The 27,500-nt window shown below is 36.6% G+C and overlaps 1 protein-coding gene across 1 annotated transcript in view; it reads left to right on the top strand.

Moving 5' to 3' along the window:
* The window catches only part of FERMT1 (FERM domain containing kindlin 1), a 1,173,069-nt gene that overhangs the window by 844,292 nt on the left and 301,277 nt on the right, over positions 1-27,500 (top strand). Inside the window, exon 13 of the mRNA XM_044056523.1 lies at positions 10,752-10,876. Coding sequence (XP_043912458.1) covers positions 10,752-10,876 — 125 coding nt within the window. The remainder of the gene's footprint in view (positions 1-10,751; positions 10,877-27,500) is intronic.

The following is a 27,500-nucleotide window of genomic DNA, read 5'->3' as shown; positions in this document are numbered from 1 at the left end:
TATATATATATATATAAAATGTTTATGTATATATTTGTATACACAGACACAAGTGTATGGGAATATATATATACATATATATATATATATATATATATATATATATATATATATATATATATATATATACTGCACACATATCTATATATATATATGTGTATATGTATATATGTGCATATCTATATATATATATATATATATATATTTATATATATATATATATATATATATATATACACAGATATCTGTATATATGTGTATATGTATATATATATGTGTGTGTGTATATATATATATATATATATATATATATATATATATATATATATATATTTATATATATATATATATATATGTATGTATGTATATAGATACAGATAGAGCTATAGATATGCACGTGCATAACACACACTGTGATTGTCTACTAAAGTTAGTCTGTAAGTATTATATCAACATTCAAATAGTTAGTGTTGAAATAACAAGTGCACGATGCATGAGGTTTGCACAGTAATAAAAAACAAAGCACTGTTAATAGTAATTAGAAGTAGTTTATAGTATTATAGGAATATAATGCCCCAAAAATATCAGCTTTGGTTGAAATAGCTTAGATCATTCTTAAGTATCTGATTATACACTCTTCCCTTTCTTTGAAAAAGGTTTTACTGTTTGGTAATTTTCATTCCTCTTTTTTCCAGAACATCAGTTATTTACATTCTAATTCATGCTGTCATCTGTTAATGAATGGTAATATAGCTTCTCTTAGCTGTATAGATAGTGGCACTCGTTCGAGAAGATAGCACTTCCTTTGTTTTAAGCTTTATATGGAACATTTGTTTACTTCTATTTTGAATCCTCCAAACATTTTAAATTTTTAGAGTTTATTGGCTAATATGTTAATCTCAACTTTTGCAGATTATGCTTTAATTTACCATGCTAATCCGTCCATATCACTCAGCTGTCTTTTATGGATTAACCAGGGTTTCAGTGAATTGTCACAAGGTAAATTTGACTGAATCTGAGCTTGTGTCATTAAAGTTATGACAGTCGAAATATTTGGTGGAGGCAATGAAATCAGTATTCAAAAATAGTAGTATCAAACACATGTGGATTAACTTTGCTGTTGACATGAAGTTGTTTGTTAATTTTAACTTGGGTCCAGTTGTGAACAAAGTAAGACGAGATCTTGTTAGGGATAAAATGCTCTTCACTATCTCAGAAATATGCTTTATTGTTAAAATTAACACTTTCCCAATTTGTTATTGTGTTATTATTGTATTCATTAATTTTATCTAAAAGTAAAGTAATTAATTGCCTTACTTCTTCTTTTGCTTGGAATAAAAAGACACAAGTAATTAGGATGACTAAATTATGGGATCCAAAAGTAAATACAGTGGATATAAAAAGTGTACGCACCCCTGTTAAAATGCCAGGGTTTTCTGATATAAAAAAATGAGACCGCAATAAATCATTTCAAAACTTTTCCCACCCTTAATGTGGCCTATAACCTGTACAATTCAATTGAAAAACAAACAAATCTGTTAGGGGAAAAATATAAAAAATAAAAAACTTACAGTAAGCTGGTTGCATACTTGTACACACCCTTAAACTACTTTGTTGAAGCACCTTTTGATTTAATTACAGCATTCGGTCTTTTTGGGTATGAGTCTATCAGCATGGCACATCTTGACTTGGTAATATTTGTCCACTCTTCCTTGCAAAAGCACTCCAAATCTGTGAGATGGTGTGGAGTCTGTTGTGCACTGGGCTCTGGCTGGGCCATTCCAAAACTTTAATTTTCTTCTGCTGAAAGCCATTCTTTTGTTGATTTCGATGTATGCATGGGGTCATTGTTGTGTTGAAAGGTGAAATTCTTCTTCATCTTCAGCTTTCAAGCGGACGCCTGAAGGTTTTGGGCCAAAAGTGGCTGGTATTTGGAATTGTTCATAATTCCATCCACCTTGACTAAAGCCCCAGTTCCAGCTGAAGAAAAGCACCCTCAAAGCATGATCCTGCCACCATCATGCTTCACCGTGGGGATGGTGTTCTTTTGGCGATGTGGTGTTTTTGCATCAAACGTACTTTTTGGAATTGTGACCAAAAGGTTCAACCTTGGTCTCATCAGACCATAACACATTTTCCCACATGCTTTTGGGAGACTTGATATATTGTTTGCAGATTTTAGCTGGGCCTGGATGTTTTTCTGTGTAAGAAAAGGCTTCCATTTTGCATCCCTACCCCATAGTCCAGACATATGGAAAGTACAAGAAATTGTTGTCATATGTAATACACTACCAGTACTTGCCAGAAATTCCTGCAGCTCCCTTCAGTGTCGTTGTAAGTCTCTTAGCAGCCTCTCTGACCAGTTTTTGTCTTGTCTTTTCATCAATTTTGGAGGGACATCCAATTCTTTGCAGCGTCACTGTTGTCCCATATTTTCTCCACTTTTTGATGACTGTTTTCACTGTGTTCCATGGTATATCCAATGCTGTGCAGATTTTTTGTACCCTTCTCCTGACTGATACCTTTCAACAATGAGATCCCTTTGATACTTTGTAAGCTGTCTGTGAACCATAGGTTTTGCTGTAGCAGGCAACTGATAAAGGTCAGGAAAATCCTACTAGGACAGCTGAACTTTATTTGGGGTTAATAAGAGTCTCTTTAGTTGATGGCAGGTGTGTACCCAAGAAGACTGAATGTTGTAATTAAATCAAAAGTTGCATCAACAAAGTATTAGTTTAAGGGTGTGCACACTTATGCAACCAGCGTATTGTACATTTTTTTTTTTTTATATTTTTTTCCCCTAACAGATTTGTTTGTTTTTCAATTGAATTGTATAGGTTATAGATCACATTAAAGGTGAGAAAAGTTTTGAAATGATTTATTGTGGTCTCATTTGTTTATATATCAGAAACTGGCATTTTAACAGGGGTGTGTATACTTTTTATATCCTCTGTAGATCTAGAACACTACCTAATTTTAAGCTAAACTGTTAAAATGTTGGGTTGTGTGACAAAAGATCAAACTACTCTTCTCTTTAGGCTTCTGCCTTGAGATCTTTATGGAAAATTAAATTTGTCTGTGATCTGTTTGGTTTCTTAACCTGTCAAATTTAGCTTTCTTTTAGTTAGCAAAGCTGCATGGCTGAATTCATTAAGGTACAGCTGAGTGTACACGGAGGTATGCATGTTGCAGTACCTTTTCTTAATTCGTCATCTGTCCTTACATGGTGCTACACAGTCGTCTACCACAAAGACATAATGTGTCACAAAGGGCTGGCTCTGCGGACATGCTGAATGCTAATTAGGCATTCTAGGAGGAGATGGTAGATGCTTGCCATGTGCTGTCTCCCTGGAACTGACTCCAGAAAGTTATCTACATGACCAAGCAATTCAAGAAATCACTAGGCTGTGTCGATTAGCATGGTCTTCCCCACCACATGGCAGTATTGTTAACCTCCCAACATGAAAGAGGTGGGGGGAACCACTAGACACCAGAGATTACTCTTAGTGTGACATAATGGCATCAATGGTAGCGTGTGAATTGGGGAGGGAACCACCAGACACAAGGGAATACTTTTCTAAGTTCTGTAATGGCACCAGCAGTAGTATGGGGGATCAGGGGGAACAACTGGACCCCAGGAAATACTGTTTAAAATGCAACAATGGCACCAGCTGTAGTGCGGGAATCTGGTGTGGTAGGCCCACCAGACATAAGAGAGTACTATTTAAAGTGCCATAATTGCATCAACCGGAGTACAGGGACCGGGGAGTGAGGGGCGAACCACTGGGCACCAGAAGGTAATTAAGTGCTGTAATGGCACTGACATCATGGGAATTCAGGGGTGGGGGATGCAGTAGACCACCAGAAGGTATGTGCTGTAACGTCATTAAAGTAGTATGGGTGTGTGATGATCTATAGGAGGTAGATAGTGTAGAGACGAGTATATGGACTCTTGAATGCGTGTGCGCGCGTTTGTGTGTGCGTGCGTTTGTGTGTGTGCGTTTGTGTGTGCGTGCGTTTGTGTGTGCGTGCGTTTGTGTGTGCGTGCGTTTGTGTGTGCGCGTGTGTGTGCGAGCGTGTGTGTGCGCACGTGTGTGTTTGCTTGTTTTTTCATGTTTCTGTACCTGTGTGTGAGAGAGAGAGTGACTGACTGAGGGAGGATACCACAACCTACATGAACAGCAGGGTTCTGCTGCAATATGCATGTCAGCCATAATCTACATACCACAATAGTAACTGTGATTCAAGAAACTTGCAGATTAGCTGACAGTGAGGTTCTGGCTTGTCATGGCCAGCATGTTTCTAAGTCACAAATGGGCATGTTGTGGTAAAAGAGCCTTTTTAGCACATGTTGTATGTCTTATGCTAGGCTCTATAATGAATTCCCGGGGCTAACCCACCTGACTAGAAAGACAGGTTTTAATTAAAGATTTGGCTGTCATTAGTGAGTAAGCCAAATGTTATTTTAGATCCCAAGGTGTTATCGCGTCATTGTTTTAGAAGGACCGCTTCATGGCAGATAGAAGGTAAGTATAAATGGATTCCCTTCATATGTTCGAAATTCCTGAACATCAAAATTCTGATCATCGAAGACCAGAGGATTGAAGTTACAAAGTATGGAACCTTGGGAATGGAGATACCTTACAGTGCAGAATGGGAAGTTTACCATTCTCGTCACTGTAGTGCGATCTCAGAGTTGGTATATTTAAGTAGCAGGGGGGGTGGGGGGTGCAGTGAGGCTTGCCCCCCCCCCCCCTGCAAAAACGTGAAATCAGAAGTTTTCACGTTTTACTTTTTTTTCCCGTAGGTTCATTATTTCTGAACTTCAGTCCTCGGTCTGCGATGATCAGAGTTTCAATGTTCCAGAATTTCGAACATATGTAGTAGACCCGTATAAACACAGTTAAGGTGATATTAAATAATATGGAAATTCATGTGGTGAGTTTGTGCAAAGTGGCTCTAGCGAAATTATTTCCTATAATTACTGTAAATGAAAATACATTCCTGGATTAACAATAATTCAAATATTTTATCTGCTGTTCATAGTAAAATAATTAACAATGATTCTTATTTTCCATGCAACACCATTCCTAGTATTGAACTGTCTTAACACAGAAGGAAAATGCTTAAGTTATTTGGCCTGAGATTGAGGAGTTTGTTTATAAGTATTTAGTATTTCCAATGTAAATGCACAAACTATGTGTGATAAATCACAATGATTTTATTACCCTTCCGATCTCCTTTTTGTCAAGTCTGTAAAAAGAGTAGGCTTATCTTCAACAATTGGAACTATAGTCACTAAGTTAATTTGGACTAAAATATCACATTAACTAAAATGATCAGTACTTGTTTATCTTTGCCATGTGGTGAGTTAAATATTCATCACACTGTGGTGAGTTAAATATTCATCACGCTAGGCATCTGTTTTCCTGTAATAGCTGTTTTTAGTCATTTCTTCTTTGCTTAAAAATTATATTACTAGACATTGAACTGATGGGGGAATGTATATTTCAAAGTTATTTGCTAATGATTTATGACTTACCTGTGCATCACATTAATGTGATGCAAAATCAGCTAAACAGCATTACTGCGTATCAGAAACATTTTTGGCTTCTTCTTCTTTAGGAAAAACTGTTTTAAAATCTACATTTTCCTTGAACTGATGCCACTGAGTAAAAAAGAGAACTCTAATCTCAGTGACATCAGTGTAAGAAAACATGTTATGCATCCATGGATTTTAATCACATATATGCAAAGGTGCTCCATTAAAGTCTATGAACCTACTGCACATTGACCTATGGTGACATCAACGCAGACTACACTAAGTTTAATGTAGAGATGATGGACAAACTGGAAAATACATCACAGCACTTGAGTCATCAAATGCTGCAATGTATATACAAATGTCAGCAAATCTCTTTAAAGAGTTATCTAATTCTTCAGGGTGAATGTTCGATTCCATTAGGATTCCTAGAATTTTTCAAAGTTAATTAGTACTAGCATTATTAGGAAACTGTATGCTTGATTAAATAATTTGCACTCACTATGCTGTTAAGGGATATACTTTTTAAGTAAACAAGTGATGTTTTCAGTGTTTTCTTAGGCTGTGTTTGTGAGTCTTCAAAGTATTACTAATTAACTGTTAGTACCTTTTTATGTTTGCTTTTATAATACATGTTTCTGGGTTTTTTTTCTAGTATTTAAAAGTTTAATGAAAAGTGTTTCTTGTAGTAAAATATCAGGTCCTGTTTTGTTTTTACAGTATTTGTGAAAAGTGTTATTCAAGGTTGGGCAGCATATTAGTGCACTTGACTCTGCAGTTCAGTTCTCAGTCTGGGTGACTTCTGTGAGGGGGCTGCACAGTCTCACAGTGTCTGCATGGGTATTAGAGCAAATGTGATTTTTCACATAGATCACAAAGACATAGTACTGATGAACTGGAAAGCCTCCAAATGGCCCACAGGTGTGTGCGTGCGTGTGTGCTTGTGCGTGTTTGTGTGTCATGTGTGTGTGTTTAAGTGCATGTGTGAATGTGTGTGTGTTATGATAAGTTGACGCCATGCCCAGAATTAGTTTTCCTGCCTTTCATCCAATGAATGTCAAGATAAGTCTGCTTCTCTGTGACCCTGACTTGGATTACAAGGGTTACTGGAGAATAAAATGATGGATCACTGTTGTTGGGGAAGATGTTAACTGAATTTTCATTTTTTTATTAAATATTTGTAAACATGTTTGAAACACCAGTGACTGTTTTCCAGTTTTCACTTGGCATTATTGGAATATGAAAGTCAGTGGAAGCTGATGATGGAACACCTGCTTAGTTATTTCTGTACTGTATATTAAAAGGAAGGATTCCTATGTCTTCTTCTGTACTGACCCCTGAAAATCAAATCGGCAAAGATTAAAAATAAAATAGGTCAAGGCAAAGATGATACTGTAGTAATCAAGCTAGCCCTCTTTCTGAACTGAACGAAGGAAATAAGATAATTCAACAGAGATGCTATGAGAAATAACCATGTGAAGACATGTCAGCAGCAAAGGTATTTTTTTTATTAGAACTCCAGATAGCAATATCCAGAAAAACAACACAAGATATCTTTTTAAAAATGGATATTTGTCAGAGTGAGGGTGTGAAATAGTGACTTTAGACACTTCTCTGGTTACACTGTTACATACATTGTAGATAAAGGATATCCAAAGAGGTCCCAGGAGACATATCCAAGGAAGTATGTGAAGACACATTTGCAAAAGTTGTAGTACTAGAACAGGCACAAAGTGTTGAAAGAATCACCTAAAAATGAGATTCAAAGCACATCATTAGCTAATGAGACTACAGATGAATTTCTGTTCCCGGAGTTCTCAAGATTTAATGATTTTTAAAATATCAACTGAATGTAGTGGTGGTTTGTAAACTAGAAAGTAGTAATACTTGTTGCTAATAAAGTATTTAGTGAAGTCTAACAAAATGCTGACATTTAATGTAATGTTACAAAAGAATCAAAATGTTGAAGCAACGCAAATGAAAACAATGCATGAAAATGTGTCTCAGATAAGTGATGCTTAAAGTAAAATATATATGTATTGTATAATGTATTATTAACTTATTTAAGTACAAAACAGTGGTATATTATTTTGCTTCTGAAAAGGGGATGTAATGTATGTGCATATGTCTATAATTTGTACCTTTTGCATCATTCAGGATTCCATTATCTATATTATGTGACCTTATTTCCTGTACAATATTGTGCAATTCATCTGTTCATAAATTCATAGATGTGTACTAGGCTAACAACCACTGGGACGTTTAGAAGCCTAGCCATGCATCCCATTTCACTAGTTATTGTGCCTTAGAGGTTATTTTTATGGGTATATAGTAGTTAGGGCATGATTTAACAGCTGCTTCGTCCATCAGGGACAAAGGTGTCAGACCAGGGGTGAATTTCTGATTTCCCATCCACTCTTCTAAGTTGAACATGAGTAGAGTTAAGGAAGGCCACCAAAGCGGACATTATACTCAATGATGGGTCTGATGAGGACTGATACAGTGTCCTGCCTGGACCTAGATGCCATGCCCTTATTAATAAGCTGAGTGACATAGAATGATTTTCTTACCGTCATAGACACATGTTGGGCGAAAGCCAAGTTACTGTCTACAAGAAATCCAAAATCCCTGACTATTTTGCCTGCTTTTAGGGGGTGCTTTTACAGTGAAGTAGTTTCCCTGGGTAGATGACTTCCCAAAAGGTACTACTATGCATTTCTTAACATTGAGTCTTAAGCCATGGCTTTGGCACCAGTTATTTTTTTTATATTAGACCTCCCTGTAAGATGTTATTATCTTGGGAGTGGGGAGTGTTATATGATTGCTCCTATCTTGCAATTATCTGCAAATGTGGTAAGCCAGATGCCCTTGACATTGACTTCCAAAAAAATGATGCCAAAGAGGAGTGGACCCAGTACAGAGCCCTTGAGGACTCCACTGGTGACTAGCCTCTGTGATGGAGTCTCTCCAGTCCTAACTTCCTGGGTGCAGTCTGGTGAGCCAGCTGGTTATCCATTGAGGTACATAAGGTTTATGCCTAATTCTGTGAGTTTGTTTACAATGACCGAGTGGGGTATTGTATTGAATACCATAGCTAGGTCAGGGTAGGCAGTATGCACCATTTTGCCCTTATTCATTGCCTTGTTGACCTTCTCAAAGATGTTCACCAGATTCAGGACGCATGACCTGCCTTTCATGAAGCCAAACTGGGTTGGGTCCAGTGTCTGGAGGTTTCCTAAATCATTATTAATAATTTCCATGATAATTGTTTCCATAGTTATGCATTTGAAACTAGTCAGACTAATGGGCCTGTAGTTCCAAGGATCTGTTGATGGTTCACTGTTGTGCAGAGGGATGACCGTTGCAGTCTTCCTTTCATGTGACATGAAACCTGTGCGCAGGTCATGGTTGAATAGTGATTGCAGTGGCCCTGATAGGTTGTATGTCGGGCTGTTTAGGAGGTATCCTGGGATATTAGTAGGGCCCATGGAAATTGTATTCTTGGCCTTAGAGAGTGCATCTAAGACATGCTGCTGATACTTGGCGGGATTAAGCTAGATGGTATTTCATGGGTGGTGGCTGAGGGTGAGAGTGGGGTAAAGTTGGAGCTGAATTTGATAAGCAGAAGATTTGCATATCTTCTGGTTCTGTGAATGTGGCTACATTCGTCAACAGTACAGCATGCTATTGTGTGCTGCCGTTCAGGTGTCAGACATAGCTAAAACAAGGCATTGTGGTTGTCCTTGGCCTGGGATGCTATCATTACCTCTGAATTTGCTTTGCTGGACTTAATTAGTCATCTTAGTTGTCTCCTCAGTTTAATGATAGTGCTTTTATCTTTTTTTTAATGCTACACTTCCTAATTTTAGCTATGACTTTTTTCTTTTGTTGCACAACCTGTTTAATTTTTACGGGTTTGTTTGTTTTTTTAGTTAGTTTTGGGCTGTCTTCTGGTAGGCACAGCAGCCTGTATGTTATCATTGGCATGGTTTTACAGAGCTTCTGTGAATATTTCTGCACAGGCTGCTCTGTTGTCTGGGTGTTAACAGACTTGAAATTTTGACAGGCTGTCACTTAATAAAAGGAAGTTTGCCTTGGTATAATTTCTAACTGTTTCAAAGTTCACTGGGGTTAAATAATGTACTTTATTTCTTTGTGGTCAGTCCCTTTCAGAGAGGACATGACACAGGGGGAGGGAGTGCAGTGTTTTCCCATAATTAGGAGTAACAGGTCCAATATGTTTATATCTCTAGTAGGTGTATGCACTAACTGGTCTAGGGGTGTTTGTGTTTAGAAAGTCTAGGAATATGTGTGCCTGCAAATGTGGGGTCATATAGGATTGCCAGTGTATGTTGGCATTTGGTTCAATGGTGAGTGTCTGTAATAGGTCTGAGTATGAGCTATGAGTTTCATGAAACATAGAAGGTGACCTATAGCTTGCTAGTCATGGGACTTTATGGTAATCTGAACAAGGAGAAACTCCAGTGAGTTATCCTGTTAGCCAACCAAGAAGTATGATTGTTATTGATGTAGATCAAGACACCTCCACCTTTAGTCTGTCTGTGAAGTTTCTGGTCTAAATGTGTGGAAGGCACTGAAGCCTTGCACTGCAGGGGTATTCCTTGTGACTTTAAACCATGCTGTGGTACCTGCAGAAATGTCTGCATTCTCCAAGGCGATGAGAGGTTGGAGGGAGTGGAGCTTCCTTGTTTAAACTGCTGGCATTGAGCAGCAGCACCTTTAGATCACAATGGGTTGATTTTGCTGTGTTGGAAGTTTTATCAATTTTGAAAGGTAGAGCTGAAGGAGCTGGAAGCATTTTGAGTTTTAATTTACACTAATGTCCGTGGAGGTTGATATTATGAATGCGTGGAAGAGAATAAGACAATGTGCAGGGCAAGTATTGCTTAGCCAAACTGTGGGAAAATTGCAATAAAGATAAGAATTGGAAATATCATTTTGCATGTACCATAAATGTGAGAGAGAGTGGGGTTGGAGGCATTCTAATGAGAAGAGCAGATCTGACCAGAACTTAGTAGATATGAATTTAAGTTTGCATGATTTGTACACATGTATCCTTAGCCAGTAAAAAAGCTTCATTCATGTATCCTTTTTCTTCTGATTGTATCAGTTCCATGAATAAGATTCTTAAATAATAATGAAACCTTAAGCCTTCCTTGTTAATTCTTAACATGTTCCATCTTTTCAGCTAATAGCACGGATTCTGGAAGCACATCAGAATGTTGCTCATTTGCCTCTAGTAGAAGCTAAGCTGCGTTTTATCCAGGCATGGCAGTCTTTACCAGAATTTGGTATCACACACTACATTGTCAGGTAATTTATCATCAGTAAGAAAAGTCTGCTTTACAAAGACAATTTACAGATGTTTTCACACTCAGAAAAGATTGTTTCCTGAATTTAAATTTGATATATTTTGTACACTCTGAAATGTTGATTTGATGATGATGGCAGAGAGTTTATCCCTTAAAATTAAAATAACTCCATTAACTTTTCTTTTCTGCTTCATTTTTCTTTGGGTTAATTTCTGCAGTATAGAACCTTGTTTATGTTAATCTGTGTTAAGACTAGTAAGAATTTACAGAATCACACAGTTAGTGATTGCAAAAGGTGTGGTAAGAATAACAGATTTTGGCAAAGAGGTGTTTTCAGCTGGGAATCAACTAGTCTAACAAAATAACCCAAGAACATGTAGTTGATAGCAACCAGAACAATGCATAAAAGTAGTTGTGTGCTCTTTATTACAAAGGCCAAATGTCTTAACAAATATGGTTACTTATGCTGCTAAGGACAGTATCTGAGCTATATTTGCAGTACTTTGTTTTTTTTCTTATAGTGGTGTCTACAAATCTCCTACAAAGCACTTGTGTTAAAATTGCTGTCATTTTAATTAGTCTGGTTTTCTACTGAACAGGCTGACTTTTCTGTTGCCTGACTGTATGCTACATCTGAGTAGAACAGTATCTTCCTAAAATGTGACAGATTGGTACCACAATGTCCTTTGTCACGGTAAATGTACTCTGTTAATGCTGCAATATGTTTGGCAGCTTCTTGGTAAAGCATGCTGAAGCAGGGAACCTTCTTGTCTCATAATAGGTCATGTTTACTTAACCAGGTAGATTTTTTTGAAAACATCGTCAAAGCAATGGATGAAGGCAAAATGGTACACATCACATGCTTCAACCAACCTGACAAAAGCTTTTGACACAGTTCTTCAGGCATAGTAGAAACTCTAAATAAACTAGGAATACACCCCTGTGTCACTCACTGGATTGCCATCTGGCTCGCTGATAGGATACAGATAATCAAAATAGGGGAAGTTACCTCCACAAAGAGACCATTGAAGTCCCTTAGTGGTCTGTGCTGGAACTTGTCCTGTTTGGCAACTACTTTTCTGAAGTAAACCCAATAGCAAATGGCTCTGGCTGACTAAGCTTGCAGATGACTGCAAGCTAGGAGTAGTCATTGAATCACCAAATGACTTAGCCACCCTGCAGGAAGATTTGTCTGAAATTAATTACTGGTGCCAAAATCATGGACTGAAACTATGTGCAAATAAAAATGCATTATTGTATACTTTTAAGAAGTCATCTTCCCCAGGGAACTACCACATTGACAATATGCCCCTAAGGGATTGACCCAGTTTTTAAGAATTTGGGAACCTATGTGGACAGTGACCTAACCTTTGACCAACATGTGTCTATTGTTGAAAGGAAGGCCTTATAAACAAAGGTAGTATGTCTGGATTTAGGGATGTCATTGTGCACCTTTACTCAAATCTTGTGTGAAGGACTCAGGAAAGACTTTTGAATGTTCTGTTGGAATCCCAGCTTGTATAAGAGATCTCTCACCCAAGAGAGAGATTCAGGAAATTTTGAAAAAGACACTGCAAAGATAAGCAAGTCATATGACTGAACAATGTGGATACCTTGTAGCCTGCATTGAGCTGTTATGTTGAGCTAGACACTTTGTGAACACTCTCTGTGCCTGACTAGCACAAAGGTAAGGCAGAGAATGATAATGTGATCCAGACATACAAAACCTTAAGAAACGTCTGAAGTCTGGGTGAATAGGGATGTGATGGTAAACATTTTTTAAGTCTAATGTTTCCAGGAAACTTGAAATAGGGAGGAAGAGGCAACAGGTTGTGAAGTGACATAATTTGGAATTTGGGCATTATCACAGACTGGTTAGGAAAGAAACATCCAAAACCTGTCTCCAAGCATTTTCTTTTTTTGGCACTAGGAACATCCTTGAATAAAAACCCTTTCCACCTGGGAATGAAGAAACTAGTTCTGTCACTCGTTGGGGCAGGCATGTTATGAAGAACTGATGGAAACAAGACAGTCTGATCTGGAGGATAAGAAATGACTCCTAGAAAGGAGGAATTTCCTCCCAATGACTTCTGTAACCATGATAAATGATTTTCAGAAACCATTTGTTGAAGCAATCTGTTGCCAAAGAGAAAAATGGAAATTCAGACTTTCTGGAAGAAAAATCACCAGTATGGGATGAAGGAGTAATCATTCAAACTTGTTGGACTGTCCTTGGTTTGGGGAAGTTTGAGACTTCTTTTTGGAACCCCCTTGCCGTTTCATCTTAAATCAAACAACAAAGCTTTCAGGCAAAAAAAACCCTTTCTCAATGTTTAACATTGAGAACGGGTTTTTTGCCTGAAAGCTTTGTTGTTTGATAAAAGTCTTTTTTCTCAACGGTTGGTCTTACTTTTTATCCTGTTCGTATACAGCAGTGTTTGTTTCATCTTAAATGTCAGTTTACCTGCATTTTGTTGAGACTTTTTATTCTGTTTTTGCCAAAATTGAATGAGGAGATGGAAAATCCTGTGGAAAACTTAGAAAATGGAGGCTGAAAGATCTTAAGATTCCCTGGATCAGTCTACCCCTTTCATCACACTTTTTGATCTCCTCTGCAGAAAAGGAGCCAGACACTAAATCTTTTTCAAAGGAGGAATTTAAAATATCATTTTTAACATAATCTGGGAGGTTCTGAGAATGCAACCATGTTAACCTCCTCAAAACAGTACCACTGGCCATACATAGCCCTGGAAGAAGTATCAACAGTCTCACACACACACACACACACACACACACACACACACACACACACACACACTGTAAACAATGAGTTTTGACCTTTGCAATAGAAGAAACTAAGTTATTTAAACCAGATTTTCCTCACAAGAACATTCCTCATAATTTCAAACTTTGTCAGAACAAACTTTAAAATTCTGAAAATCAAAGCAGAAGTATTCACTTTTTCTTCATACCCATCAATAATTTTCCATTCCTTATCAGAAAGAGTAGGACTAGAATTAATTAAGTGCTTAGTAGCAGTGGGTTCAACTAAAGCTATAGTTGCTGGGTCAGGTTCGGGAATAGTGTGTAACAATTTGGACTGGGGAACTTTATATAGCCTATCTGCCTTTTTAAGAGGCAGCTGGCTGGAAAATTGCGGGCAGAAACACACACATCCTCTAAAGTAGGTAGAACAGGAGGATTTGGTGTAGGTTCTGGAAAATCCTTCTGTAACAACTCATAGTATTTTCTGAGGGACTGAGAAGCTTCAGTGTTCTCCCACTGAAAACACTGGTAGAATCTATCAATAGTCTCAGAGAAAGAGAAACCTCAACAGGAAGAATCAGAAACTGAGCTCTCCTCTGAATCTGAATCAAAAATCTGAGGGAAAAACCCTAATAAAATAACTTATGTTGACCAGTTTAATATTTAGTGCCAATTATATTACTAAGCTTTATAATTAAAATAGCCAGTGTAAGTTATTTTATTAGGGTTATTATATTTTTAGAATAGTTTTGTATTTTGTATAGGTAAAGATCACAGGTTAAAGTAAACAAAGCAGCAGGTAATCTAATCAGAAATCAATGAAAAGATAATTTACTTTGTAATTTATAGACTGATGACAAAACTGGAGTCAATTATTTCAATTTAATTAAAAAGCCTCCAAGATGTGTTGCCTAATAGTACAGGCTGGGAAGATGTTTTGCATTTAGTAGCTTAAGACTTATTTACTTTTCTCCTTTTACTGGCTGGCATTGCTTGGCTCACTCTTGCATGTCAGATTAAGATGCAGCCTTTAATTATGCTTCATTTGTGGCAAATAATGAGTCAAAGAAAGCACCTTTTTTGCTACAAATCTCAAAAAAGATAATGTTTCTTTCATTTTGAGATTTTTTTTGAGATTTTTAATAGTTTGGGTAGTTTACGAGCTTGCAGCAATATTTTGTATTTTGCTAAATTTGTATGACTGTTCTTCAGCCACTTATATATACATATATATATATATATATATATATGTGTGTGTGTGTGTGTGTGTGTGTGTGTGTGTGTGTGTGGCTGTGTATAGATACATATATGTATATATATATATATATATATATATATATATATATATATATATATATGCATAAATATGCGCATGCGCGCACGCACACACACATCAAAATTTAGAATGCAGGTTCGGTGAACACGGGAATGCCGAATGGCAGTTGGGCAATGCCCATGTTTCCAAATGTTATGTGAGTGAGAGTACATATCAGCGAATGCCACTGTGCATTGGCTGATATGTTCTCGTTGTTGTGATTGAGGTTGCGGTACAGTGCGGACTGGGAAATTAATCTTTTTCCTCACTGTAATGTGATCTGGGAATTGGGATGCATAGTTTGCAGGGGGTGTGGGGACTGCATCACCCTACTGGGAGGTGCAGGGGGGCTTGTGAATTGCAGTGTAGGAGTTTCACTTACCTTTGCTCCTGTACAGACTTGACTTTCGATATTCGATGAAAATGTTGAATATGCTGAATTCATTCAGCAGATTCAACATTTTCACCTACTTAATATGCAGGAATTCTACGTTGACTTTCAATATTGAATACTTTGTCAACATCAAGATTTTGATAGTAAACCATACATATGTATGTATGTATGTGTGTATATATATATATATATATATATATATATATATATAGTGTGTGTGTGTGTGTGTGTGCCCGCGCATGCATGAGCACTGTGGTTTCCTGCCACATTCCAAAACTATGCAGTAGGTGGATTGGATATTCTAAATTGGCTGTACATGTGAATGCAGTTGTGTGTGTGGTATGAAGGAATGACTGCAGCAGGGCTAGCCACCTAGTGCTGTGCACATTGTCCTTTGTGATGATCACTGTTGATATGACACTGACCCCATCTACAAAATGTAAAAAAGGCATTGAAGCAGAGGCTGGCATGTGTGTCAGTGTCTGTATAGATGTGAAATTCACTCTGATGAATCTTAAGTTCGATAGACTGAATGGCTTGGGAAACTCATTGAGTGTTGTCGTTATGAAATGTCACAGATGTTGAAGATCAAGTGCATGTGTGTAAGGTAACTGTGGGTCTGAGATTTTAATGCCAAAACTTTTTGATATACTGCGAGTTGTATCATTAAGGGGTGGGAGAGTGTACATGTGTATGGATGTTTGTGGGTTAGGGTAAGATAAGAGTAAAGTCTAGGTAAGGGGATTAATTTAGTGTTGAACATGTGTGCTGCGGTATTTGTTATATCTCTACATATGTTGTGTAGTGGCGGTATTAATAAAAGGATTTTTTTAGGGTAAAATGTAGGGTTGGTGACACAGGAGCATCAGTTTTATCACACATTATTAAGGTGGTGTGGGGTGAATCTTCCCCTGCTCATTCTTACTGATGTTTGATAGCTCCAAAAGCTAACCTTGCACCGCCCCTAACCCCAAAGCCTACACCTTACCTTCAAAAAAACATTCTACATGTGTTGTGTAGTGGCGGTATTAATGAAAAGATTATTTTAGGGTAATATGTAGGGTTGTGGACACAGGAGCATCAGTTTTATCACACATTATTAAGGTGGTTTGAGGTGAACCTTGCACTGCTCATGCTTACTGATGTGTGATAGCCCCAAAACTAACCTTACACCTCCCCTAATCCCAAAGCCTACACCGTACCTTCAAAAAAACCCTTTTGTAACACTACTACAATACAAAATGTGTCTGATTTTATTGGTAAAGTTTTGATTAACAGATTGCAAAATGAAATTGTTTCCTTTTGTAATTTTTTTCTTGATTTTGTTCATAGGTTCATTGGTAGGTACCAGGCTATCGGCCCTGGGGCCTATACAAGCCCAGCCAAAAAGGTACCCTGGCTTTTGCCACCCAAGAAAATTATTTTCCTGTGCCACTGTTGAGCAGAGCCACAGAGGTGATCCCCGGGGTGAATTTCCTATTTCCCATCCAATCATCAAGATTTTTCTTGAAGAGTGCTAATAAGGAGCTTTGTTTGATGTAGACAGGTAGTTTATTCCAGAGTATGGGAAGTCTCTGGGACAGGAATCTATCCCTCCGGCATGTTCTGTTTATTGCGGTGACAAGATTTACGTCCCTAAAGCGTGTAGCTCAGAGGGATTGGGATTTCTTTAAGTGAGCATGCCCAACAGCTCTGGGTTTGACATAGCTTTGTATGTTAGGCAGAGATCACCTCTGAGTAGGCGATATGTGGCGGAGTAAAGCTGTTGGACTGTTGTGATTTTTTTTTGGGTTGTGTTGATTTTCAAAAGCCATCTCTGATCACCTGCATTTTAGTAATTCACAGCACAGGTGTTCTACAAAGTCCTGTATTCAGTTCTTCATTCTTTTTCCTCTTTGCCAAAAATCACCCCCTAGAACTACCAAATCTTATATGAATAATATACACAGACAATATGCTGTTTCTGAAGTTTGGTAAAAGCCACCCTGACCTGCAAACTAAGTTACACAACAATTTCATTTAATTATGGACCTGGTCCACATGTAACACCTACTAATTAACCCTAAGAAAACAAAATTAATTTCATCATCTTGGCCAAGAAGTATATTTATATATCTTGCATATATATATATATATATATATATATATATATATATGTGTGTGTGTGTGTGTGTATACAGATATATATATATATATATATATATATATATATATATATATATATATATGTGTGTGTGTGTGTGTGTTTGTGTAAAAATCCTGGTGGTCAGTAGCCTAGTATAAACCTAATCAAAGAAGAACAATAAGAATATTAAGAGGATGCTGTGAATGTCACTTGCTCAACAGGTAACACACTCACCTTTGATGCTGGAAGATCATAAGGCTATAGGTTCTATTCCCATCTTGATGCTTGGATTTACTTTCAATTAAAAGGGGGTACTGTGGACCTCCTACGATCAAAGAAATAAAATATGAAGGGCAAATTAAATATAAAAACCAAGATATAGTGGACGCTTTTGAAGATATTTATAAGAAATTATACAATATACCCTTATCACCATCTACAGATTTGAGGATTTCATACATGATATACACTTTCCACACATTACAGAAGATCAAAGGAAACTCTTAAAATCACCGTTACAATTAAAAGAGATAAAAGCTGCAATAAACAAACTAAAATTAGGTAAATCCCCTGGGCCTGATGGATACACATCTGATTTTTATAAGCTATTCATGGAACCTATCTCCAAAGTTTTATTAAAAGTTTTCAACTATATAATGCAATATGGTATAACAGACAAATACTTAAATAACTCCAAGATTGTGTTGATTCCTAAACTGCATTCTGACCTAACAGATCCAGCAAATTATAGACCAATAGCCCTCATAAACAATGATCTTAAGATATTAGCCCGTGTTATAGCAAATAGACTTAAAAATATACTCCCCTCTATTATTTCCCAACAACAAATGGGCTTTATGACACAGACAAACAAGTGACAACATCCTCCTCTTAGATACCATTGTAAGACTACTTAATAGTGATAAATGCCCCTGATATGCCCTTACAGTAGATGCAACCAAAGCTTTTGATAGAGTAAACTTACACTTTCTCTTTAATATACTGCCTTTATATGGATTTCCTCAAGAATTCATTAAAATGATCCCAGTTCTGTATCAGAAAGCTTCTACCACTATACAGGTAAACAAACGTATAACTAACCCTATACTCTTATCCAGTGGTACAAGGCAAGGATGTCCTCTTTCGCCATACCTATTTAATCTTTATCTAGAACCCCTCCTTCTGTTTATTTCACAAAAAAACTTTCATCGTATTCCCAGAATCCACAATACAAATATTATATACTCGGCCTTTGCTGATGACTTAAATATATACTTCCAACTCCACACTACTGACCTCCCAAAAATACTTAAAGCTGTTGATGAGTTCTCGCTAGTTTCAAACTTTAACTTCAATTTAAACAAGTCACACATATTTCCCCTCAATCCTATAGGTCATAAAGAATTGTACTTTCCCATGAGTGAGATCAAAATAAACTATCAGATAAAATATCTAGGAATACTATTAACTTCGGACTTCAAAGATATTATAAACAATAACCTACTAAGTACATGGACTAATATTCAAAACGATATTGATAGATGGATGAACATCAATATGTCTCTGCTGTCAAAAGCTAGTGTTGTCAAAATGAATTTTCTACCAAGAATACTCTTTCAATTAAATGCTATTTTTTCAAATATTCCCCAAAACTTTTTCCTTACCATGGAAAAAGCTATATCAAGATTCTTATGGTATCCAAAATCTACCAGACTTAAATATGGAAAACTTGTACTCTCCAAAGATAAGGGGGGCTTGGGGTTGCCTGATTTTAAGCTTTATTATAGTATAATTACTGTCTACAGACTAATACAAATAATAAACTGTGACTCATATATAAATACTTGGTCACCGGATTGGACCAAAATCTGGTATGAACAGTTGAAATCCCTTGGCTGTAATATCATATCCATACTATTCTTGAATTTAAACCAGACTAGCATATACACGAAGGATCTACACCCACTAATTAAAAACATGATTCTTACAACACAGAAACTGTTTAAATCATTGCAATTAGCTGACGCTTTTGCCCTTATACAACTGTTACACCTAAATCCTAATCTACTAATAAATAATAAACCCGTAAATCTAACAAACTATCCCTTGATAAAAGACTACACAATTTAGGATATATATATCAATGGAAAGACTCTAACACGGGGCAAATGAGACTTGAACTCAAACTTCCTAAGAAATATAGTATTATCCTTAACCAACTTCACCATCTTATAAATGCTAAATTTTCACAAATACACACTGACTTACAGAACATAAATTTAGTTAAATTAATACTTGAAAATCTTACGATTAAATGGAAAACAATTTCTAGGACTTATAAAATTGTAATGAGCGCAAAACATCAGAATTCTTTATTATTTTCAAACTATTGGCAAACGAAAAATCAATCACTGACTAAAGAAAATAAGAAACTAGCCATTGAAAATACAAATTCATTCATTTCAAGAAGCTGCTATATACACAAATTATGGTAAATAACAATCTATATTATACCTTATCTAAATTAAATAAATTCAATCCTAACTTTTCACCTATATGTCCCAATTGTCCGGATCAAACAGCTGATATTTTGCATGTCATGTGGAACTGTATTAAGATACACAACTTATGGTGTTCCTTGAGAGTAAGATTAGAGTAGATGGGATATGAAAAATCAACTCTTACATGGGAGACAGCTATATTGCACATTAACATCAATCAACTTCCAGAAATATTAAAACATGTCTTTATTACGATGTGTGCCCTTGTTAAATTCTTTATTACAAAGAATTGGAAGTTCATGTCACCAATTACATGGGAAAATTTTAGCAATCTTGCTATCAAATATATCTCATCTCACAAATTAGTTTATTCAAAAACAAAAAACAAACACTATTACCAAAAATATTGGGGTTACTTACTAGATATAATTCTTGACAAATAAACTTCACCCACAAATTGACATGGAAAGCTATCCTTTTAATAAGAAATGAAATGTAGTATAACCAGTTTTCTTGCATCTTCCCCTTTCTCTTAGTATACGTGTATCTAGATATTTTCCCTAACCATACAATAAATGGTTGAATTTCTATCTTTACTTTCTATATAGACTCTCCCCATTCCACTAGCCCTTATGAGACCAAATGAACATAAGAATTCTCATACTCTACTTGACGATGTAGTGACTTCTAGTGTATATATTGTATATATAGTATATATATATATATATATATATATATATATATATATATATATGTGTGTGTGTGTGTGTGTGTGTGTATAATTTTCTCAGAACAAGATTGTTGTCTGTTTTCTTTAGATATGTATTTGTATTGTTTATTTGTGTTTTTGAGTTATTGTATTGTTATTATTTGGAAAAAAAGAAAATTGAAATAAAGAGATTTTGGAAGAAAAAAAAGAGGGGGTACTGCACTCCCGATTATGTCATATCATTTGGATGGATGTTAAACCAAGGGTCCTATCTGCCTGAGTTGGTGATGGCTTTGATGGATGTAAAAGATCTCACAGTACTCCTCAAAAAATTAGGAGAATTTCCCTGGTACCCTGGCTAAATTATCCAAGAACGAATAATGAACGAATAAGATAGGAAAACTCACTTTATTTAAAACATAAAACAAAGCTTTTGGGAATAAACCCTTCCTCAGTGTTTGTTAATACCCTGGCTAAGTTATCCCATGTCATTGTGAATAGCACCTCCATTTTCCCCTAAAAAGAGGCCACTGGCATAGTGTTATTTAGCAAATCATAAATAACTAATAATAATAACAATAAAAAAATCAACATAAAGCTACTAGAAAAAAACAAAAAAAGTTGAAGTCTTGGGAAATCGCTTAGTGCATCTTCAGTTAACAATGCCTACATCTTGTGTAGAAAAAGAAATGGAAGCATATTCCATACAAAATTTATACTGAGGTATTTCCTGTAGATGCAAAAAAAATCCATACTACTCCATATTTTGAAGTTACTAGGCCCATTATCAAATACAATGCCCCCTTTGGGATGTATTTTTCTAAATATATCAGACAGTTGAAGAGAATCTAAATGTATTTGACAAAAAAAAGATTTGGGGCCTAAAAGACCTGAGCTACCAAGAGAGGCTGGAGGACTTGTCCCTGTATAGTGCCCTATAGACTCCTTAGGGGAGATCTCTGCCTTGCTTTGCTTTCCAGGGCATTGGGGATCTGGCAGTCTAAGAGGCACCAGAGATCTGAACTTGCTTCACTAAATAAACAAATCACATTTGAGAGACAAATTTGTCACACAATAACTGTCTCTTCTGTGGGACAAACTTCTTGTCCACATCAAGCAATGTAACACACTATCTTCCTTTAAGAATTACTTAGACATTTATATGGGTATTCATAAATTCACCTTCCATATGACTGGCCTATTGCTTCTTGAAAAAGGAGGTAAGGTCTAAGGGTGGGTACTGGCAAGGTATATATGGCCACATGACCCAGTTGCCTTATGCATTCTATGGTTCAGTGATATGGTTAAAATAACTGGAACTCTGGAAGAATTTATCAAAAACAAACAAAAAAATTAAGAGGCGTTAGAATGCATGATCTTTTTTTTTTTATTTCTCCAAGTCTTTTGGATTTCTAATACCATGATGGAATGGACCCCATTCCTAAGTCAAAGTATGATTAAAGTGCATGAAATTAGTATTGTTTCAGTCTTTGATGTCAGCCAGAAGTGCTCTTCGCAGCATCCACAATGTGTCCAGTAATGACTCCTTCTGCAATTTGTACGGCGTTACATGTATTGGTAACGTATCTAAATACGATTGTAGATTCTTTTTTCATAAGACCTGTTGCTGCTACTACTATTGGAACTGTCTGGCTATCTTTCCCCATTGCTGTCGTTTCTGCCTGCAAATCCTGATATTTTCTGACTTTGTTTTTCTCTGTACCCAAGACACTGTTGTCACTGGGTGTAGGTATTTCAATGATCAATGCTATTTTTGTCTTCTTTTCATGAACCACTATATCTGGTTTACTCGCATCTATATGTTGAACTGTTGGTTATGGGTGATCCCATGTGATGTAGACTTCTTCATTTTCTATGATACCTTGTGGCTTATGCTTTCAGTGTTTTTCATACACTTCAGTACCATAATGTTTGCACAAACCCCAGTGCAGCAGTTTTGCCAAATTATTATGCCTTTCAGTATAAAATCCTTCTGCCATGAGTATGTCACAACCATCAACAAGGTGTCCGACTTTTTCCAATTCTGTTTTACAAAACCTACATTTGTCTGTTTCTCCAACATGTTCAATGAACTTTGTAAACCAACATGTACGTAGTCCACTGTCTTGGGCCGCCAATGTTAATCTTTCATCTTTTGGTTTGAATTTGCCCCTCCTTAACCATTCCTGCATTCAGTCCTGATCAACATGAGGTTCTTCCAGGAGTTTTCTATACTTGCAACTATATTTATGCATTTTCCCCATTTCTTGCCTTCTCATCTGATCCTTCACCTTATATTCTTTCTTTTGTTTTTTTGGCACATTCAGTTGCTGCCTGATTTTTATCTACTTCTGATTTGGTTTCCATTCCTTCTTGAAGCTGATATGCTTCTGCTAGACTAAGCAGGGAAGTCATCTTAAATGTATTCTTCCCATGTTTCATTTCTTTCACTGCGTTTTAAGTCTTGTGAGTTCAGTAGATATGTGTGCAGTCCCACGATTGCAGATTTATACATGTAATCAATTTCAAGAAGACCCATACCTCCCTTGGAATGGGGAATATATAATCTTGGTAAAAACCAACATGTCATATGTGGACCGATTAAAAGACCTATTACTGTATTCAGTTTCCTACTGATTACTGATGGGTAATCTGTGCCTGATCTACAAGGCAGTCTCTGACCCAGCCCTAATGGAAATATTACATATTTGCAAAACTAACTGCACAGGGGTTACCTGCTGCAAAGATCTAAACCTGTTCTCTGACATGAATAAATCATGCTGCGGAGACAAATATGAGTCCCAGAGATTACCCCTCTTCTGGAATAGGCTTCCTATTCATGTGAAGCAGAGCCCCCCTTCACTGACCATCTTCAAGTATAATCTGGACCAGTGGATAGGAAATTGCAAATTCACTCCTCGGGAGGCATGCCTGTTTGAACAGAGGCAGTTTGTAAAAATAGTCAAAACCCTACTTGATGACCCTTGTTATCTTTCCCTTAGTGATAGAGAATTGGATAAAATCTTGGTAAAACTGGCTAGGCTTGTAATTGCTTCTGAGCTGTTAGCCTAGTAATCTCCTATGAATCTATGAAAGTGTGTAGAGGAAATTGTCTTTGCTTTAAAATCTTCTGTCAGGTGATTTTTAAGATATTTTTCAAGGAGGTTACAAAGACTTTCATGGGCTATTAGCCAGCAATTGAAAGTGAAAAAGTATCATGATGGTTCAAGAGACCAGAGGGTGACAGAAAGATGTAATGGTTGTACAGCACTAGGTAACGCAAACAAAATTTTCTGTGCTTAAGAAAAGGATGGAAGACAGGCAAAAAGAAGCACAAGTAATGATCAGAAGAATGAAATAAACACTGGAAAAGCAGTAGTTGCTGGCATTATAAGAAATATAATCAGTTGAAGGAAACTTTAAAGCATAAATCCCTACAAGCTGGTATTTGTAGTATACAGATAGATTGTGTTAATTGTGTATGTTGCAGTAACCCAGCAGAAAAAGATGCTACAAATACTATTATAAAGTGTGTTTATTAGGTGAGAAGATCTCTGTCTATTTATTTGATGCAGATGAAAAGTAAAACATCTGTTTTATCGTTATTCTCACTGTCTTTCATTCACAGTAAGTAGTGAATGAAAAGGGGGTATATCATATAATGAACTGCATTATGTATGTGGTACATACACCTGTACATCATACAGAGCACAATCTGAAAAATAAGAGACTCAAAACATTCCATCAAAAAGGTGAGTGTTTGGGGCTGTGGGGAGGATTTGGTGGGAAAAATCAACTTTCCAATTAGTAGATGGCAAGAATCTCACCTGGCATCACTCTGAGGCCCTAGTAGCTATTAGAATTTGCATTAAGTTGTATAATATTTCTGTTATCATATATTAATGTTTTGTTGTTAACATTTTCAGTAAAAACAATTGAGAAAAATAATTTGTATTAGGAGCTGTCTGGACTGCAAGTTATGAAGGGATAATTGAGGGAGATTAATTTAACACTTTACATCTTAAAAAGGCAGTGGCCAGACTATATGTAAAGTAAAAAATATGAACATCGTTAAAGTGCTAACACAGTGGTGTCCTGTAAGCACTCTCTGATGCTATGTAAAGTACAGAAGTGATATGTTAGAGGATAGAACATAAACAACAAAGTGAATATGTACTAAAGATATTGGCATTACAAGTAAATATAGTAAAGTAAAGTTAAAAACAGCTGATTTAGCATAGTGGTATGTTGCTCTGACTGTAGTGCACAGGGTCATGGGTTCAAGACTTGCCGAATGGATGATGGTAACATATTGTGGGAGGCTGGCATAATGGTCAAAGTATTTATCTTACAGACACAAGGTACAGGGTTTTATTCTCACATGGGATAATTGGCCATGTTTAAAACAGCCCACAAGGGCAGTTAGCTTAGTACCAATCTAAATCTTGCAAGGAAAAGGGAAAAAATTGTGCAAAAAAAAAAAAGAAAGAAAAAGAATGATAGTACAAAAGTAAAGGAGGTACATTTTTATTAGTGGAAAGGGTATAAATGAGTAAACAAAGAGGAAGACAAGGTGTAAATGTTAAGATGTGGAGAAAATAGTGTGTAGATATTTTTTTATGTAAGGACTATTCAGTTGATAGAAGAATTGTTACAGTTCTGCATATGGGGGGGGTGAAAATTAAAATAAACTGAAGCAGGCAATACCTAGAAGAAGGAAAAGGTGAAACACCCAAACAAAACACTTGTTTACAGTTTGGGAAGTAACAGACCGACAATAGGAACAATGAGAATGAATACTGTGTATAGTTTATGAAATAAAAGTTATATTCTATGAGTTTAGAATCAAAGGTTTAGAAGTGGGAAATTACAATGGGTGTAAAAGAATATGTACAGAGTTAACTGTTGTGCAAGAAAGTAATGAAAACGTTCCAGTTAGCAGCAAAAAGAGCTACATTAAGTGAAAAGGAAGGAATGCAATAATAGTATTAAAGACACGTGATAATTGTAAAGAATGAAGATGGCATCCCAAAGAGTAAATGTCTTGAAATCTGAATGATCGTACTGAACCTCTCAAAAGAGTGTTAATGTACTTAAGGAAAAATAAATTGCACTTAAATGTTCAAATAGATAAATTTAGTCCAAGGGTGACAAAGTATTTTTTTTTAAAGTGGATTTTAGAGACAGGTTCTCAGCATGTTCTCAAGGTGCCATGAAGAAAATGGTAATTATATTAGCAGCAAGAGAGGCAGTCATAGTAACTGAAAAAGAGAACACAGCAGATGGAGAAGAAAGGTGTATATTAATTAGAAGATGTGTGTGTGTATATATATATATATATATATATATATATATATATATATATATATATATATATATATATATAAATGTGTGTGTGTATACATATATAAAGGACATACTCCATTACACAGAATGGAGTACAGTGTGAACAGCAGTTTGCTTATCATCAGTATGTTGAAACGTGTAGTGTTGACACATGCTGCACATGCTCTGAGGATTACTCCTGTGCAAGCTAAACAAAAAAGAGCTGATTTTGCAGGGAGGCAAATCCCCATGCGTCCCCTGCTAATTAGATATAGTAAGTCTGGGATTGCACAATCTGTGGGGAAAGAGAATATTCCTCTACTAGGGGATTATTGATCTTGCACACATGTCAACCAAACTGCTGTCAGCATTGTACTTTTTTTCAGTGTACATGTGTGTGTGTGTGTTTATTTTAATCTTTTTCTCACCTATGCTAACTGACCTCCATTCAGGCCCATCCATTCTCTGGTGGTGAAGTGCAGTCTTTAAAATCTGCCAGGGTGAGAGCCTCTATGAGGGAGTGTCATGTGGGGAGGGGGGGGGGGCTGCTGCACTAATGGCATACCAGCAATGGACAGAATTTTCCAGTTACTGCCCTAATCCTTTCCCCAGGTGGTAACATGGACACTTGCTTCACCTCAGGGACTGCCTAATGCTCCCACCACATCCATGCATGTGCACTCTTTAGCATACAGGACCAGGAACTACCATCCACAGATTGTGCAGCCACAGTGTACTTCCTGTCCAGGACTGGCTCCTTCTTTCAGTGCTTCACTGAGACCGTCATCTCACAACACTGCAACAGCAGGCATAGTTGGCCAGGAAACCAGCTACCTTCTTCCAAGAATAGACCCCACAAGTCTTTCCTGCCAGCACCATCCATCACTGACTCATTATTTGAACATGGGTCATCTGAGTTGTAGTTAGGGCTTTATCATTGTGTGACACTTGACTGGTTTAATCAGAGGACATTAGGTAGACAGAAAGTCACATTTGCGCATTTTTATGTTCCACCAAAGACTGAAGAGTGAGATTGGTGAACTACTGAGTGAGGAAGTAAATTGTTATACAATGGCAGGATATTGGAGTGTAATAAGCAACAAAGAAGATATCGCTAATGAACCAAGGAAAGCATGAAAAGCAAAATTAGGAATATTTCAGGAGCACATATGTAACCATTTGGAATGGAAAATGTAGAAGTGAAAGCAAGAAGCAATGATTTCACATACTTTATTCCCAAGTATGAAACTGGAACAAGGTTAGACAGAGTTTTTGTAACACAAGAAAATGTTGTTCCTTCAGCATCCACTTCATTAATGCAGCAGTCTTTCCCATTAAAAATCAACAGAGTAAAGAATCACTGTTGCAATCTGCCATGATTAGCATTTTATATACCTTCTTCTAAAACTACTGTTGGAAAACTCCTGAACAAATTAAAACCTACCACTCCAGCAGCAGGTAATCTATTACCAGAGTACTCTGAAAAGCTT

The sequence above is a fragment of the Protopterus annectens genome, chromosome 1.part2 (genome assembly GCF_019279795.1).
Source record: "Protopterus annectens isolate FY-2018-M chromosome 1.part2, PAN1.0, whole genome shotgun sequence".
In the NCBI taxonomy this organism is placed as follows: Eukaryota; Metazoa; Chordata; order Ceratodontiformes; family Protopteridae; genus Protopterus; species Protopterus annectens.
The sequence above is the reverse complement of the archived record's forward strand: the minus strand, read 5'-3'. Positions and strand labels throughout refer to the sequence as shown.